The sequence below is a fragment of the Seriola aureovittata genome, chromosome 16, assembly GCF_021018895.1.
Source record: "Seriola aureovittata isolate HTS-2021-v1 ecotype China chromosome 16, ASM2101889v1, whole genome shotgun sequence".
Lineage (NCBI taxonomy): Eukaryota > Metazoa > Chordata > Actinopteri > Carangiformes > Carangidae > Seriola > Seriola aureovittata.
The window spans coordinates 24,327,553-24,347,319 of NC_079379.1; the positions used below are offsets into that span (position 1 = coordinate 24,327,553).

At 43.9% G+C, this 19,767-nt stretch overlaps 1 protein-coding gene across 1 annotated transcript in view; it reads left to right on the top strand.

Annotated features, from left to right (window-relative positions):
* Positions 1-484: 484 nt before the first annotated feature.
* The window catches only part of LOC130184031 (retinoic acid receptor beta-like), a 96,611-nt gene continuing 77,328 nt past the window's right edge, over positions 485-19,767 (top strand). The window contains exon 1 of the mRNA XM_056399789.1: positions 485-860. Within this exon, the coding sequence (XP_056255764.1) occupies positions 671-860 (190 nt within the window). The 5' untranslated portion in view covers positions 485-670. The remainder of the gene's footprint in view (positions 861-19,767) is intronic.

Here is a 19,767-nt window from a genome sequence, read left to right on the forward strand (position 1 = left end):
TACATCTGCAGTCCCCCGGCAGGTAACATAAAACAAAAACAAGTCACATTACACTACTACAAATATAAAATATACAAAATACAAAAAAATAATTAAATATACAAATAAAAATCACATGCTTTGCACTTACAATTACAAATGGTATTGATCACCGCCTGAATCCACACTTCACGCTGTTGAGAAGAGCCGACTTTGTCTCTTCTGCTGTAGAAGCCCTAAACAAACTGCATCACTGACGCTGCTGCAGATCCAGACCCATCTGTGTGAGTATAAACAGTAAGAGTCAAAAGGCTGGACACACTTCACCAGAATGGGACGACTCTAAGTTCAGGTGTGAACGCACCCAAGATGCATTGAGGACGCATTAGAGATCTGATCACTCAGATCTAGTGTGAAAACATGTGTTTAGTTTTTCTGTCGTAGTGTGAGAGCACCAGAGATGTAACTAACTCGTAGTTGTTGTGTGTCTGTGTTACAGTGTGAGTGGAACAAACCTCTGAGTGGATCTGCGTGACACCAAACTCCACCACCATGCATCTGTGGAGTGCTGAGGTGGTACCTCACCTGCTCGAGACACACTAACTGCAGCCAGGGGGTCACCTGATGGCCTCCCGGCCTCGCCACACATCAGCTCGCTCAGTGCTCAGTGCGCCCTTTGCCCATCGCTGTGATGAAGACCGCCAGCCGCGCCCAGCCCTGCAGCAGTCCCCCGCTGGTCCAGATGAGGCGCTATACACCCGGGCTATATCCTTTCCTATTCCCTTCGGTCATCAGCTCCCTGCCACAGCTGCCGCTGCCGTCACCTCAGAGGCTGCAGATCCAGCAGCCGTCCAGCAGCGGCAGCACACCTTCGCCTGTTGGTGAGTACTACCTCCGCTGCTACTGGTCACACACCTGTCCACAAGGCTAACGAACCTGCAAAATATGTCGACACATAACTCAGAGGTAGAAGAACCGCACAGTGGCTAGTGAGGTTACTTCTTTTGGCTGGAGAGCAACAGCTGGACCAGCTGTGACTGACTGAGTGATCATAGTTCCACCATTAGTCGGCCGAATGCCAGGTGGCTGAGTTGGAGTTTCTCCATTTGCCGTTGCTCTTTCAAAATGAATTGGTGCAAACAGTTCCTATCAGGGAATATTTATACTTTTATATTTTATTTATAATAATAATAACATATTACAATAATAAGAACCTAGCGACAAATCTAACGGCTATTTGGACAAACCTCGGCTGCCAGTGAAAGAGAGAGAGAAAGTTGCCAGTGAGTGTTCGAGAGGCTGAGCAGCAGTTTGCTAGTCGAACGGAGGCTGTGCTCTATGTGAGAGACAAAATAAGAAAGATATTCTGTCGCTTCTAACTTTCTCTCAAAGTGATAATTTCATGAGTAAATACATTCAAAATCACAGCTCAGTCTTTCTCTTGAATTTATGTGATTGGTGATTTTGTCAGACGACGTCTCGGTTTTAAAATCAGTTTACATGTTGTGGTTTTGGTCACAGTTTCAAACTTGTTCCGTTTTTTCATAAACGTAAACGGAAGAACACGTAAACGAGATCAGCTTTATCGGGAACAGAGTGGGAGAGAGGCGAAGGGCCGGCTGACACAGACTGGGCAGAATGTAAATAGTGCGGACGATAGCGTCAGTTGTTTACATCGGTTCCACGACTACGTCTTTTGTTGAGACAGTCCTCACCCAGCAGATATTTACATTTTATACAGGTTATAATATCCTGTGTTTATGTGCACGTGTCATAGCAGGAAGTAGTGTGATGTTAAATTGCTGTGAGTTTTGTGGAAGAGGTTTGAGATGAATGCACTGGCATACAAAATGTGTAATTCATGTTCATTCATTGTTGGTTTTCTGGCAACTGAGTCCCAACCATGAAGTGTTTTAGTTGCATTATTACAGTATTTACATTTGTCATAGAAAAGCACCGTCATTGAACATAAACCAGGACTTTGCAGAATCACATGGTTTTTTAAATATGAGGAAGTTTTCAGCACATGAACAAACTAATCGTAAACAGTGAATCCTCATCACTCAGATGATACTGAATCACTGTGACTCACAGAATTAGTATCTGTTTGCACAGGTGACTGTAAGTGCTCAGCCGTGATGCGCAGTAATGTGTTACTTCCTGGGTGAAAGGCTGCGAATGCCACAGAGACACTGATGATGTGGTAACTACTGCAGACAGGCGGTTGCTGAGCTACAGTATTAACTTTATGAACAGTGTTTGAATGGGCCTAGTTTTGCACTGAAGCAAACAGAGCAGTTCCACTCAACAACGAACTGTTATTAGAATCCAGCAGTGAAATGAAATGGACTGCACTTATATAGCGCTTTTCTGGTCTCACCAACCACTCAAAGCACTTTACAATGGACGCCACATTCACCCAGTCAGACATTCATATGGCGTTTTTTTCTAAACATATACTGAAGCACTTTCCTACCACGCACACACATTCACACGCACTGATGACACATGAGGTTCAGAGTCGAACCACCGACCTCAGCGATCCTCCGAGTACTGCTGTGACGGCTTCGCTTGAATAATAATGAATAATTCAAATTAAAAGAAAAAATTAAATATTAAAAATATATATTTAAAAAACCGACATATATAAAAAATACATATATAAAAAAATATTTAAAAAAACTACATATTCAATGATGTAATTTTTTAGGATTAACAAGAAAAAAATGATTTAAATCGACAAAGAGATATTGCCAGTTTACACTTCAGTTAGGATGTCAATCATTCTCTGTAGGCGGAGCCACCATAGTCCACCTACTGGAACCGGACTTTCACGGTCATTGAGTGATGGCGTAGTCCATAGCGCCGCTCCTCCGGGAGGCTGCGGAGGCCCGGAGCAGATAACACATATAAGTATATTTGTTGGAAAATTATAATGCTATTGTATATACATATTTTAATTTTCAAGTTTAAACCGTCCCCTGTAGGCTTCCGTAGTTGTTTCTCCCGGATTATTCTCTCACTGTAAGTGGGCCTCTGGTGTTCTCCACTGCTGCAGCAATACTTTGACACACTCTGGTTTGTGTTGCCTAAGCGTGAGCTCTGCTGTTTTCCACTTTGAGCTCCACATATTTACTCCCTCTGCCCCCCCACCCCCCCACCATCTAAAAATCTGCTCTGACATGAAAACCGGCAGCTTCCCCCGGGGGGAATTCTTCTCCCGGTGAGGAGCTCAGGTGTGCAGCTGTGTGTGCTGCTGAACTCTGAAGTGTAAATAGGCACAACGTTGAGAGTCAGACAATTTCAATATTGGTTGTTTTTGTTGAGCTTGGGTTTTTGTTCCTGTTGATAATTGGCCTCTTCCTCAAATGAAATGTTGATTTTCCAAATGTCTGACTTCATGGTGAAAATTAGTAGGTTTATGTAGAAACAGCAGGAACTCAGCGTGACTAACAATCTGCATGAAGTAAAATGTTATATACTGTGAACTCTTAAACAATGCTTTTATTTATCACTACAGATAAATACATCTCTTTGTTTGCTGTAAATACAAACTCAACATTTTGCTGTTTCCTTGGCTAAAATATAATTTACATTCATTCTTATAAAGTCACATATACATACCATAATCAGCCTGTGAGTTCCTGTAACTCCTGTTCCTACTTCCGACTGAGTGATGATGTTTCCACCACCGGTCAGCTCTGTGTGAGACACTAAAGAAGAGAGATCGTCTGTCTCAGGCGCCGGTGGTTCATCCCGGCGGAGCACCTGCTAATTGGGTTTAATCTTTGCCGAGGCGACTCGGGTTCGAGTCCGGCCTGTGGCCCTTTGCTGCGTCTCTCTCTCTCTCTCTCTCGCTCTCTTTTGTCAGACGACATCATGGTTATAAAATCAGGATTTGACCTGATGGGCGGTCCGGACAGATACTAGGTTTTGTCCTAGTCTTCTTGATCTGTACAATATTTCACAAGAACAAACTATAATTTGAGAGAAGTCTTTTGACGTCTGTGGAGCAGAGTTCAACTTCTTTTCGATTGAGACCTCGGTCGTCGTCTCCGCACCTCTCTGATTCGTTTTTTGTGTCTTTGTTGTGTTGCAGCCTCGATCACAAACAAACCTCTAATAAAAAAAGAAATGTCAAAATAGTTTTATTTTTAAGAAAAAGGCACAAAGTCCATTCTTGCAGTTGAAAGTAAGATGAAGAGAGTCCATACATTAATATGATCCCGTGTGTCTGACTGGGGCAGGACAGAGTACAGACATGAAATATGCAGCACCGTTCATATAAACAACTAACAACAACAGAAAGTAGATAAAAAGAGGACGGACGCCGTCCTCTCCTTGATCATCCTTTGGTGTGTGAAATAGACTGAAGCAGAAACTGGATTATTTACAACATTAGAGACAAAAGAATAAATTTGAGCCTGTCTGATCAGTTCAGACAGATGAAACAAACACTAAGGTAACGGGGCGCTGCCGATGAGTGCGGTTTGTGGATTCACACAAACGATGTGGGCCATCGCGGCGCCCCCCCCAGGGACGGCGCTCAAACACTTGCTGCTGTTGGGTCGGCGGTCCAGTTCGCCCGCCTCCCGTCTTCTGCCTCCACTGGGGGATTCACAAAGGAAACTGAACTCCACTGCAAACATCACACACCTCCTGGGAACCGCAGTGGTCGAGTCAACATTACTGAAGTGTGTGTGTGTGTGTGTGTGTGTGTGTGTGTGTGTGTGTGTGTGTGTGTGTGAGAGAGTGCATATGTACAATATGTATGAGAGAGATGAAAAGAAAATATTATAATCAAGCACACACATTAAGATAATTCAGAATTTTAAAATTCACACTGCAACCTTCTGTTCACAATGTGGTTTTAACAGATGTGATTGTTTGTTGAAGATTCTCAGACAAACAAAAACTGGAAAAATATTTACCTTACTCCCCTTACTTGTCCAATCAGTGGACCAGATAGATAGATAGATAGATAGATAGATAGATAGATGGACAGATAGATGATGTATAGATAGATAGATAGATGGATAGATAGATAGATAGATAGATAGATAGATAGATAGATAGATAGACAGATAGATGATGTATAGATAGATGGATGGACAGATAGATGATGGATAGATGGATGGATAGATAGATGGACAGATAGATGATGGATAGATACTTTATTTATCCCCAAGGGGAAATTCATGGGATTCATGGGACCACACAACATGTTTTAACCCTCACTGCAAATCTACAACAAATACAAAACAATGTACAGTGTGCATCATATTCTCCCTTCAGAGATGAATAATACTCATTGGACGAATGTTCCTGGCTCTTCCTGGTTTTCAGCACCTTGTGCCGTAGAAGACCTTTAACACGGGCCGAGTAGAGGAAAAGGAGGCTGACCGGTTAAATCGTTCATCAAAGTTCAGTGAAACCAGTTCACAGTATTTGTCAGCTAAACAAACTCAAACACCATCACAGACATCATTAGCAGATTCTCAAACAGTACAAAAGCATCAGACGTCAGCGAGCCGGTTAATGGATCCCGTCATTCGCACACTTCCATCCTCTCCCCATCTGTCGTATCGCCTCTCCGTGCTCTCCTCCCATCTGGCCGAGGGGGAAGCTACCTGTACTTCCACCCTGTCAGTGTCCCAGCTGCTCACAACCCCAACAGATTATCAAAGCCTTCATCTGACAGGTGAATGTTTCTTACTGAAACATTCCTGCCCCGTGGCCCAGGAAATGTTTCTTTCTCTCTCCTCCCTGAAATCCACACGGTAGCATCAGGCCTCGAGCAGAGGGTCGTGTCAGCTGTGATGAGCAGGATAAGTGCTGATGTGTTCAGGGTAAAGTTGCAGTATAGTTAACCCTAATCCAACATAGTGAGATGTACTGTGCTAATGTAACTTGAATGGAGATCGAGTTCTTTAAAGGTGACGAAGCTGAATTTAAAGGACATGTATTGTATAAGGAGAGATGTCCAGGTGTAGTGTGATTATAGATCAGCTCTAGCTTCTATATTAATACTGTGAAAGTATCAAAGCCTCAGTCCACAGAGAAATGCACACAGCCTGTATTCAGAAACTGAGCCTTAAAACCAGCCGTCAGGACTTCTGGAACTTTGTGATGTCACAACAAAGCAGTCACCAAGCCCCGCCCACCTGGACCCACCATCCAAACCTTTACACGATTTGGTTTCTCTGAGTGTTTTTACCTGAAATCTGCTTTATTTTTATTGGATCACTCAGAAAACAGTCAGCCAATCAGAGGAGAGGCTCAGAGCCTCCTCTCTTCTGATTGGCTCATCGACCTGTTGTTACTAGAGCTCCAGAGAGAAGCCTGAGAGAGATGTAAAACTACACTGAGATGGTTTTTGGTTCTTAAAACCACAAATATATCTTCTTATAGATCAACACTTCAAAATAAAACTTTAATCATATATCATTATATCATATCATTAATCATTAATCAGTTCATATTATTAATTAATTATTTCTTGGATAAAAACTCACTGAGGATGGAGGTCATAGTTTATGCTGTACTCTGACTGTACTAAAGCATGGTCAGCATTATATACATTTCCACAGTTCCTTTTAACAGAAATGCTGTTCTTAATAATTAATTAATTCCAATCTGTGCTTTCAGTTTTTTTCCACCCAGCGTTCAATCTCTCAGTGAAACTCAACACTTCCTGCAGATGTTTTACATTTCAAACCAACCAGGAGAAGAAGAGATTCTCTCCTTTGAGCAGCTGGAGGTCTTTCATGTAAATGTGTGTTTAGTTTCATTGACAGTAGCTTAAAAAACACGGGAAAGTGGAAGCAACTGGAAATAATCAGTGAATGAAAACAGAGAGGAGAGTAGGCTTTTAATGTGAAACATCTGCGAGAAGTGTTGGGAAAACAGCTTAACACTTTCAAAAAAAGGTCAACAAGCAATTTGAATTAATTTAGTTTAATGCTGTTTCAGTTAGAGAAGCTCAGCAGCGGAGTCCTGAGTATAACATGACTCTGAAGTACAGTATGATCTCATGAACTCTAAACCAGCTTTTATTGAAGGGCCCATCATTTAAATATTGTTTTATATTTGAGAACTTACATTATCATGAGATGTGACAAATAAAAAGGTGGTTAAACCACGACCTCCAGCCACTGGAAGTAAAGAATTTTTTCGTTTTTTCTTACCTTTTGTTTTTCCTTATGAAGTTGTCATTTTTTAAAAGTTTCACCAGGTACTTCACAGATTCAGAATCAGCACTACGTCAGCTGCTTGTAAATGTCACTCAGGAAAGACTTCAGTGCAGTAACAGAGGGGGTAGTAGCCCATAAACAAAAAACAGACCTTGAATTTCTTCCTTATTTATAGATAAAAACGCTGTAAACCATAATAACTGAAGAAAACTTCAACACAGAAAGTTGCAATGGGATTGTTCTAGAGGTGATTTGAAGTTTCTATGTTTATCTGATCATGAGTTCTGCTCATTCTTCGGAGCAGTTTTTATGGATGTCTGCTCTAAATATCTGCCCGGTCACGTCCTTCTGTTTTCAGTCACTCCGAGAAACTTCGACCAACTTCTCCTCACATAGAGAGCAGAATAATACAGTACTGCTCCTGTTTAGTTTGGCTACACAAGCAACTGACGGCCGAGCCTCTGAACCAGACACTCTGATTGGCTGTGACAACACCCACTGGAGCCAGTAGGAATGTCCAATCCAGAGATGTGACTCTAGACGTCGCAGGTAAAGATGGCGGAGAGATAAAACGCGGAGAGAGAACAATGAAACTTTCCGGAGCTTGTTATGGAAGTTATGATGCTCTAAAGACAATGTGATGTTTGGGATGGGTTAATAATCAGGATCAATCAGAAAATCATGTGACACAGGCCTAGATGAAGTATATCTGCAGTGAGTCGACTACATCTACTAATTTAGGAAAACGACCCTTTAATTTCTTCCGCTGCTTCCTGGAGAAAGATCATTTTTACCAGTGATGGTCGTTTTCTTTAAGGTGATCACTGAGTGACTGGAGCTCACCTTTTCTTTACCTTCCACTTCATCTTTCCCGAGATGCTGAAATTTTTCTGCACGTCATCCTTTAAAGCAGCAGACGCATGTAAAGCATGACGCGTGTGCTGAGGCAGTGGTGTCAGACGCCATTCGTAATGCAATTACAGAAGGAGGAAGCTTTTCTCCAAATTTTCCTCGTAATAAAAATGTGCAGCAGCCAGTCGGGCTTGAGAGATACTGTACTATGGGGATGCATGGACATACGTTCTGCACATTTTATTTTTTATTTTTTCTTAATGCTGTTTCTGTATCGTTGTAATAACAGACTGACAAAACATGTCTGCACAGCACCTAATCTTAAAAGAGACTCAGCTGTCAGTGTGCTCTCAAACTTGGCAAATGCACACTCACACACTCACACACTCACACACCTACACATTCATCTTTTCCCCCCCAGATTCTCCCCTCCTCTTCTCCCCATCCCTTCTTTTGTCTGCCTTTTCATTTCAAGTCACTGTCTGCCTGACTGTCTGTCAGTGTTTCCCTGTTGTTATTTTAGAATCCATCGCCGGGTATTTAGGTCACATGCGGTTTCTAGCCCTGGCAAAGTATGAATAATGCAGACTTCTCTCATTACACCATGTGCTAACTCTCTGGATTGAAAATCAATGTGCACTCAAGTGGCTGGCAAACGAATGGAGCTAACTCGCCAACCTCTCGGCCAAGAGAGGCGAAGCAGAGCGAGGACTGCACCTGATGGTGTAACCTAAAGGTTTCACAACATTTTTTATTTTAACAGGGTCCAAAGAAAATATCTGGCTGTCTGCAAGAAGCGTGTGATGAGAGCAAAAAAAAAAAGTATTGGTGATCGACAGTGCGTGGAGGAATGTCTGAAAACGAGAGCATTGTCGGGGTCTTATGATGGATTGAAAAAGGGGCTGGGAGTTTTTTTTTTACCCCCCCTGTTTCCAACCTTACAGTGCACTCCCTCCTGCGGTTCAACCATAGTTCACATTGCCAGGAGTCTCTGTACCACCCACCCCCACCTTTTCCCCGTGTAGCGCTCGGAGAATCCTATGCATTATGCATATGTGCAGCCGCACATCCCATCCACACTAAAACAGTGTTTACAACATGATACACAGTTTTTCTGGGGTTTGGAAAGGTGCCCGAACTGCTGCAAGCAACAGCGGTTACCCACTGTGATCACATCGGCCATGCTTTTTTTAAATTTTTTTAATTTCTTCTTCTTTTTATGGGAGAGACTCCCCGACATCTGGCACACATCTGGAGCTGTTTAATGAGAGGCTCAGTCTGCCCCCGCCTCTTAACTCCGAGCCCACCGTCAATCCCCCTCGTTCTGGAGTTGTGGTGAGACCCCAGCCCCTCGTCTCCTCGCTGGCAAAAGCCAAACAATATGAGTACACAGGTGATAACCGTCTGCGAGGGGGAAAAATTTAAAAAACGTAGCAAAACTAATTGTGTAACGCTTTAATTTGGAAATGCAGTCTTATGGTATTTACTCCCCGAAGCAATAAGCAACCTGTGATCTGAGCTGTGGTGATTACAGAGCTTACTGTAGTTTATTGATATGATTTCTGCGCGTTGCACCTGTGGGGAAAACCGAGGGCTCCGAGCCAAGAGGATCAGCTCCATAACGGGGGGAGCAGGTTGTTGTTGCTGAGACTGACTCCAACCTCGTTTTTTAATTTTGTCTTTTGGAAAAAATAATGGACCTCTTTGTCAAAAACCGAAATGGTAAAAAGTCAAAATGATGCTGGTGTTTAGTCAGAGGTACGAATCCAAATATGTCTTAACGTACGGCCTCCCCTGCCTGTGGTCTCGGTGTGTTCTCCGTGGTAGCCGCCCATAAATCGAGAAAATGGCTCCTTTTGTATGTTCATTAATAGGCACAACATGCGTCCATACAAAACCCCAACTATTCTTTGAATATACCTTGACTGAAAGCCGGCCTTTTTAACAGCGGTATTCTTATTCTCGCCTTGTAGCAGCTTGTCTCGCCGTCCGGGCTCTTATTTATTACCCCTTGAAGATGAGACAATGAAAAAGCAGTTCTCAGAGCTGTTTGCATTGAGAGGCCCGCAGCACAAAGCAGCATGAGAGCATCTCATTGTTCGACAGGGCCGGCCGAGATGCGGCTTGCTTCAAAGATCGCCTCCTTTTTTTTTTTTTTTTTTTTTTGGTGGTGGGTGGTAAGGGAGTGGAGGAGGGGCTCCGTGGCCATGAGGAGTAATTCATCACAGGAAGGGAGGCTGGGGGGGGGGGGGGGGGGGGGGGTGGAGCTGGAGATCCAGGAGTCAAACACAGGCCAATGTGAACTTTCCTGTGCTATATTTGGGTCTCATCTATAGGAGGCTTTACTGCGCTCAGGTTTGTGCAGAGGATGCAAACACTTCGGGAACATGGCTGAGACTTGAGATGTAGATGAATGTTCACAGGACGCGTATCCTGCTGTGGCCACTGTGGTTTTTATGAGAGTCTTAAGTGGCAAAGCAAATAGAGCCTGAGAGTCGCAGCAGCAAAAAAAAAAAAAAAAAAAAAAAAAGGGCCAAAGTCCAGTTTCCACATGTGTTTCCCTTTCATTTGATCTGGACTCAGAAATGGAAAAAAAGAGGGTTTGGAAATGAGTGGTATTCTTAAGCTTCCCAGAGAAATGCTATTTATTGTGTGACTGTGTGTATGAACCTGCAATTATAAGGCAGAGAGCCCATGTCTGCACTCAGAGATAAGTTGGACGGATGTTCGCTCTCATTCATACAGAGCCAATGTGCTTTACTCTGCTGAAAGGCTCAGATCCTCCTCAACATGCAGCCGCACTGACGGGCACACACACAGGGAAACACTCACACTCACACACTCTCACTCTCACTCTCACTCTCACTCTCACTCTCACTCTCACTCTCACTCTCACTCTCACTCTCACTCTCACTCTCACTCTCACACACACAGGGAAACACTCACACTCACACACTCTCACTCTCACTCTCACACACACAGGGAAACACTCACACACTCTCACTCTCACTCTCTCACTCACACACTCTCACACTCTCACTCTCACACACTCACTCTCACACTCACACTCACTCTCACTCTCACTCTCACACACACACTCTCACACTCACTCTCTCACACTCACACTCACTCTCACACTCACACACTCACTCTCACTCTCACTCTCACACTCACTCTCACTCTCTCACACACACTCACTCACTCACACACTCTCACACTCTCACACACTCACTCTCACACTCACTCTCACACTCACACACTCACTCACTCTCACTCCACTCTCACTCTCACACTCTCACACTCACTCTCACTCTCACACACTCACTCTCACACACTCACTCACTCACACTCTCACACACTCACTCACTCACTCTCACACTCTCTCACTCACACTCTCTCACTCACTCTCACACTCACTCTCACACTCACACTCTCACTCTCACACTCACTCTCACTCTCACTCACACTCACCCTCACTCTCACACTCACTCTCACTCACACTCACACTCACACTCTCACTCACTCACACTCACTCTCACTCTCACTCTCACACTCACTCTCACACACACACTCACACTCTCACTCTCACACTCAATCTCTCTCTAAAACTCACTCTCACACTCACTCTCACTCTCACTCTCACACTCACTCTCACTCTCACTCTCACACTCACTCTCACACTCACACACACACACTCACTCACTCACACTCTCACACTCACTCTCACTCTCACACTCACTCTCACTCTCACACTCACTCTCACTCTCACACTCACTCTCACACTCACTCTCACACTCAATCTCAATCTCACTCTCACACTCACTCTCACTCTCACACTCACTCTCACACTCACACTCACTCTCACACTCACTCTCACACTCACACTCACACTCACTCTCACTCACTCACACTCTCACACTCACTCTCACCTTCACACACACTCTCACACTCACACTCACTCTCACTCTCTCACACACACTCACTCACTCACACTCTCACACTCACTCTCACACTCACTCTCACACTCATACTCACTCTCACACACACACACTCACTCACTCACTCACTCACACTCTCACACTCACACTCACTCTCACTCTAACACTCACACACACACTCGCTCACTCACACTGTCACTCTCACACTCACTCTCACACTCACTCTCACACTCATACTCACTCTCACACACACCCACACTCACTCTCATAATCACTCTCACACTCACACCCTCACTCAGACTCACGCTCACGCTCACACTCACACACTCACACTCACTCTCACACTCTCACTCTCACACTCACTCTCACTCTCTCACTCACACTCACACTCGCTCTCACTCTCACTCTCCCTCTCACACTCACTCTCACTCTCACACTCACACTCTCACTCTCACTCTCACACTCACTCTCTCACTCTCACACTCACACTCACACTCACACTCGCTCTCACTCTCCCTCTCCCTCTCACTCACACTCACTCTCACTCTCACACTCACTCTCACTCACTCTCACTCTCACACTCACTCTCACACTCACTCTCACACTCATACTCACTCTCACACACACACACTCACTCACTCACTCACTCACACTCTCACACTCACACTCACTCTCACTCTAACACTCACACACACACTCGCTCACTCACACTCTCACTCTCACACTCACTCTCACACTCACTCTCACACTCATACTCACTCTCACACACACCCACACTCACTCTCATAATCACTCTCACACTCACACCCTCACTCAGACTCACGCTCACGCTCACACTCACACACTCACACTCACTCTCACACTCTCACTCTCACACTCACTCTCACTCTCTCACTCACACTCACACTCGCTCTCACTCTCACTCTCCCTCTCACACTCACTCTCACTCTCACACTCACACTCTCACTCTCACTCTCACACTCACTCTCTCACTCTCACACTCACACTCACACTCACACTCGCTCTCACTCTCCCTCTCCCTCTCACTCACACTCACTCTCACTCTCACACTCACTCTCACTCACTCTCACTCTCACACTCACTCTCACACTCACTCTCACACTCACTCTCACACTCGCACTCTCACTCAGACTCAGACTCACACTCGCACTCACGCTCACTCTCACACCCACACTCACTCTCATAATCACTCTCACACTCACACCCTCACTCAGACTCACTCTCACTCTCACACTCACGCTCACACTCACACACTCACTCTCACTCTCTCACTCACACTCACTCTCACACTCTCACTCTCACACTCACTCTCTCACTCACACTCACACTCGTTCTCACTCTCCCTCTCACACTCACTCTCACATTCTCACTCTCACACTCACTCTCACTCTCTCACTCTCTCACTCACACTCACTCTCACACTCTCACACTCTCACACTCACTCTCACTCTCTCACTCACACTCACACTCACACTCGCTCTCACTCTCCCTCTCACTCACACACTCACTCTCACTCTCACACTCACACTCACTCTCACTCTCACTCTCACACTCACTCTCACTCACTCTCACTCTCATTCTCACACTCACTCACACTCATGAATCTGACGTAGAGTTTTCTTAAGAACTTTCTTAAAAACAACCTGAGGAAGAATTTAAGAAGATATTGGTGAATGAGGCCTATTGTAATTAAAGTGATAGTTTGCGTTATTGTGTTAAATGTGTTTTAGACGCTTTAAAAAATCGCCCACAGTAACAATCCGATAAATGTTGAAATGTGCGTTTCATTCTGAATCTTTTCAGCGGTTTATCTTCCCGATGAAACAGCACTTTCCTTTAGAACTACATTTTCTCAGCCGCTGATCTGACGTATTCCTACGCGCTGTGTTTCGCCGCAGCCACATATCCGAGCTCAGAGTGTCAGTGCTGTGTGTGCTTCACACTGGAATTATTCCACTCTATGTGAGTTGGCCAACTGACCTACGGCTGAAATATGGATATGGGTTAGTTACTATAACTAACCAGTAAACTGTCCCCAACTAATAAACGAGTAGACACTGATGTCGTGTGGCGAGGTGTGAAAAGCTCCGGTTCCCACAGATGCTCTGAGCGCTGCTCTCCGTCCCCCGCCCGTTGTGTTTGCAGCGTGTCGGCCTCAGTCCAGCCTTTCTATAGCCACAGCGCTATATTTAGCCTCTGGTCACATATTAGCTCTTAGCTCATCAATCACAATAGGTTGAGCGTGTCCTGTGAACACGCTGCTCCTGAATGAATGCTTGTTGGTGTGACTGTCGGCTGAAGAGATGCTGTTATCAGCCTCTCCTTTGTGTCTTGGCTGCAGGTTTCTGGCCTCCACCAGCAACAGATCCCGCTGGTCTCTTCTTCTTCTTCTTCTTTTTTTTTTTTTTTGCTTTATGTGTGGAGGCTGTTCCGTCATAGAGGGAGCTGGGTTGGCTGTGTGTGTGTTTGAAAGGCAGGCAGGCTTTGAAAAGGCTCTAAGCCACATACTCCTGGGTTCTGCAGAACAGTGGCAGCAGCACTGTGGAGCTCCAGCGACTGATTAACTACCACTGGATGTGAGGCAGAAAACAGCCGAGAGAGACAAAGGCGTGACGGAGAGCCGCTCGGTGACGGACGCACCGTTTCACAGAATAACTCACGGGTCAGAATTATTATCGCCTGACTTTAAAGGATCCATGTTTGTATGAATGGAAAAGGGACGAGTTACTCATTTATTTATTTAGTTTAATCTGTTGGGTTATTATTATCATACAGGCTGTTTGTGATGTAGTTTCAGGCCTTTTGAAGTTGTTGCAACGTCTGAAAAATGTTTGTAAACCTGCTGTTTCTGATCATTAATCAGCTGAGAGCGGAGGAGGAGGAGGAGGAAGAGGTTTTCGTTACAGTCATCTGTTTATTCATTAGAACGTCTGGATATAATTTGCTATTTATTGCAATAAGTTATTTGATATTTTCCTACACCAGAGAGGCTTTTATGCCGGTTTATACACAACACCCTCATTTCTAGTCTTGTTCTTCTGTTTTTCTTCATTAGAAAGTTTGGACACTCTTTATATTTTAACTTAAACATTTATTGTAAGTGAAATATTCTTTGTGTCAGTCTGTCGATCTATTTTATTTAGTTTTACTCCGTTTGCAGCAGCTGCAGGCGTGTGATGATCCTAATGAGACTCAGTTAACGGTTGATGGTTGATGGTTAATGGTCGGTTAACGACAGCTATCAGTCAGAATAACATACATTCCTCCACTTGCATCCTGAGCTGATGTGCTGCTGTGGACGGGACCATCCTCAAAAATGTATTTTAGCCACTTTACAAAAATGAAAAGAGCTAATATCAGTTTAAGTGAACACTTTATTTTGAAGGTTTTCACCACTTTATAAACAGCCCTTTACTTTGGAACTACATTTTGTCTGATCTGCGGAGTGATACAGTGCGTCCACATCACTCCCCTTCACAATACACTGAGTATAACTCCACACAACCCCGTCAGATAATCCCAGCCGTCACTTTAAGAGACAAACAAAGAAGTAAAGAAAAAATTACTACAAAAAACTATTTGGACAAAATTACCTTAAATCAAGATCCATCTGCTTTTTCCTCAGCTTCCACCTGTTTCATCTGTTTCACCTGTTTCACCTGTTACCACCTGTCTACACTTCATGTCACCTGAACCTGAGGATATGCTGATGAGGACTGAGATGCAGTGAATGCTTCTGAAAAACAAAAATGAACTTTGACACTGAGAACAAATTGTAAATCCATCAGAAAAATATCCTCTCATTATTATTCACTGAATAAGTTTTATCTTGGGCCCCCCGGTGGGTGGGAACCACTGCTCTAATATAACGTTCAAAATGGGCATTTGACATTAAAATAGTGGAACTCTAAACCTGACATGTTTACAGGATTAAGAAACTAAACAATGATCCAAAAAAAAAAGATTAACAAGAGGAAAAAGGGAAAGTGTGGGCCACTGTTGGCCCTCAGGAAGGGCCTTCTGCACACCTGTCCTCTGGGTGACCCCTCCTCTAGGGCCGCAAGACTTATTGGAGTAATCAGCCCCTGTCAGCACCTTGGTTATGTTGCATGGACTCAATCCAATAAATGTGAATGGGACGTGTAATAGCACCTGATGAAAAGTAAGTTTGTTTGCGCTGAAAGGGAGAGTCCCTCTGAGTTTCTCTGTTGGCCTGTGTTTTGCTTTTCTCCCCACAGCCCTGTGTTTGTATCAGGATGGAGAAACTACACACACACACACACACACACACACACACACACACACACACACACACACACACACACACACACACACACCGGAGTCAGGGGAGGACAACCCCATCTCTACAGTCGTAAATCTTTATGGTTTGAAACTTAAAGAATAAAGCGTAGTAATAAGATCCAGACAGATGTAAAACTGTATAAAGAGGGTTGTTGGAGGAGAAATGAAATCCAGTCCCGTGCTGACAAAGTTGCTGATGTAAGTCGGTTTGTCCGGTAAGCTGTTTTCCTCTGCTCCCACCATCAGGACAACGTTTCCCCTGGAAGAACAAAAGATATCGAATGTAAAGACATGAAGTAAACAGAGCGAGTTCACACTATCCAAAGGTTCGGACCGTATATATTTGGACAAAATGCTTCATCTGTACAGAGAATAATTAAATCAGACAGACAGATTAGCATGAAGAGGTTTATTCTATAGGCAGAGAGGGGCCGGAGTCACATTCAGTAAGGACTCGAGGATGAACTGATTAGGTCAAAGGTCACTGTGACCTCACAAAACACGTTTATGGCCACAACGTCATATGCTAATTATAATTATTTTGAAGTGTTGATCCATAAGAAGATATAAAAACCATCTCAGTGTAGTTTTACATCTCCTCTCTCAGGCTTCTCTCTGCAGCTCTAGTAACAACAGGTCGGTGAGCCAATCAGAAGAGAGGAGGCTCTGAGCCTCTCTTCTGATTGGCTGACTGTTTTCTGAGTGATCAAATAAAAAATAAAGCAGATTTCAGGTAAAAACACTCAGAGAAACCAAATCCTTCAAGGTTTGGATGGTATGTTCAGGTGGGCGGGGCTTGGTGACTGCTTTGTTGTGACATCACAAAGTTCCAGAAGTCCTGACGGCTGGTTTTAAGGCTCAGTTTCTGAATACAGGCTGTGTGCATTTCTCTGTGGACTGAGGCTTTGATACTTTCACAGTATTAATATAGAAGCTAGAGCTGATCTATAATCACACTACACATGGACACAGACCTTTACACTGGAGGAGATTTAGATGAAGCCCAGTCTTGATGTGATAACCAGATCTAGTATCTCTCTGTTGTGTAAGAAATGTTTATTCAGCTGGTTGGGTAATCATCTAACTTCTACTAATTGTTTTGGCTAAATTCTGCTCCTGTTGCTATAGGAACCTTTTTTTGACATGTTGAGTGTTTGCTATTCAAAGGAAGCATCTGCTGAACCATGCCTCCCAAAAGAAAGAGATCTCAGAAGAGCGAAGCTGATTTGTGTATAAAGCTGGAGAGAGTTACAGACACAGTTGAGATATTGATCAGTCCAGTGTTTAAATGGAGATGATTTAGTTCTGTGGGGGCGTCCAGCTAAGATGACTCCGAAGGCAAAACTCGGAGCTGAAAGCGATCACTGGAGCTGGTTAATATCTCAGTTCATACCAAACTCAAATCATGGAGCAAGGAGGAAGCTGCTGCTCTCCAAAATAAACTTTACTGCATGTCTGAAGTTCGCTCCCTGATACGCCACAACGCTACTGGGAAAATGTCTTGTGGACTGATAAAACCAAGGTTAAATTGTTTGGGAACAGCGCGCAGCACTATGTGCGGTTTAATAAGGGGCACTGCATACATGCGTGAGAGAACATCATCCCCGAAGGTGAAGCAGGGCGCACGGAGCATCTTGATCTGGGGCTCTGCTGCCTCCGGGCCCGGGCAGCTCCACATCACCGAGGGGAAAATGAATCCAAGTTTGTCAAGGTCTCTTGCTCAGCAGAAGAAGGGGCGGTGACCCTCAAACGTCGAAGTGAATCCACCACAGAATGATGAAGAAATCCCAGTCAGAAGAACCCTGATTTCAACCCAGCAGAGATGCAGTGACGGCAGGAGAGGCGAAGCAGCTCCGTAAAGACGAATCGACCGAAATCAAATAAATCCAAGGATTATAATTGTTTGTGTTATTAGATGAGGCACACTGTGTTTGTCTGTGTTTGTGATCAGAGTATTTTAGCACCATTTGATGCAGAAAACCGACGTCATTCCAGAAGGCTCTACGTTGTTAAATCCAGCAGATTTGAGAGACGCCAGAACGCACGACCACGCCGCCATGTTTACCTTGATCAGACCACGAGCAAATAACACCAGGCTGCTACAGCCGCAGTCCACACACCTCACACTGGTCATTATTCATTATTCATGTTTTATTCTTCATATTTCTTATAAGAATGTGATTTCATAATTTACAAAATGACAGAGTAGAATTAAGACTGAAAAAGCCGTGAATTTATTTAATCATAAATCCTCAGAAATCATAATTCATGTCGTCAAACGGCTTTGATTAAACAACAACACGTTATGGTCTCGTGTATTCACATCGTGCAACATCAAAACAACAATAAAACGATACGAATATGATTTTGTGGAGAAGCTGATGTGGTGGGTGATATAAGAAATATCCTGGACTACTAATACTACTTGTCTTGTTGCAGGTGGGACGTAGAAAATGACAAACATCGAGTATAAATTTAAGCCGCCAGCGTGAAATTCACTTTGGCACTTTCTCTCTCCTGTGGCTGTCTCCCGCTCACGGACAGCACACTCCCCCGCCCATCCAGAAAACTCTCCTGGGTGTGCACGTGGGGCGTAGGTGAGGCTGTAGTGGCGGGAACTGGAAAGAGCGAAAGAAGTGAAGTGAAGCGCCAAAGCGAGTTTGTACGACAGTAATTGAAGATGGAAGCGCATGAAACAAAACTGGTTTATGGTTAAATTATTGTTGAATGCACTTAAGTTACTTGGAGCTCTGTTTTTATTAAAGCTCCTCCAGTGTAAAGGTGTGTGTCCATGTGTAGTGTGATTATAGATCAGCTCTAGCTTCTATATTAATACTGTGAAAGTATCAAAGCCTCAGTCCACAGAGAAATGCACACAGCCTGTATTCAGAAACTGAGCCTTAAAACCAGCCGTCAGGACTTCTGGAACTTTGTGATGTCACAACAAAGCAGTCACCAAGCCCCGCCCACCTGGACCCACCATCCAAACCTTGCAGGATTTAGTTTCTCTGAGTGTTTTTACCTGAAATCTGCTTTATTTTTATTGGATCACTCAGCCAATCAGAAGAGCGGCTCAGAGCCTCCTCTCTTCTGATTGGCTCACCGACCTGTTGTTACTAGAGCTCCAGAGAGAAGCCTGAGAGAGGAGATGTAAAACTACACTGAGATGGTTTTTATATCTTCTGATGGATCAACACTTCAAATAAAACACAGAAGAAGAAGAATATTGAGCTTTAAGGGTCAAATTCAACTTGGTTGAGATGCAAATTTAAAATTGCTCCAATAGAAACCACTATTGAATAAACAGTAAACATTAATCTCAAGGACTAGAATTATTATAATGTGTGATTTTATGCATCAAAGGGTGAAATTGCACATTTATGCTATATTTATTTAAGTGCTTTCACAACACCGGTCACCAGACCCTCCCATCTGGATCCACCTCACCCGGTCCTTGTGCGCTTAGTGATTAATGCAGTTTA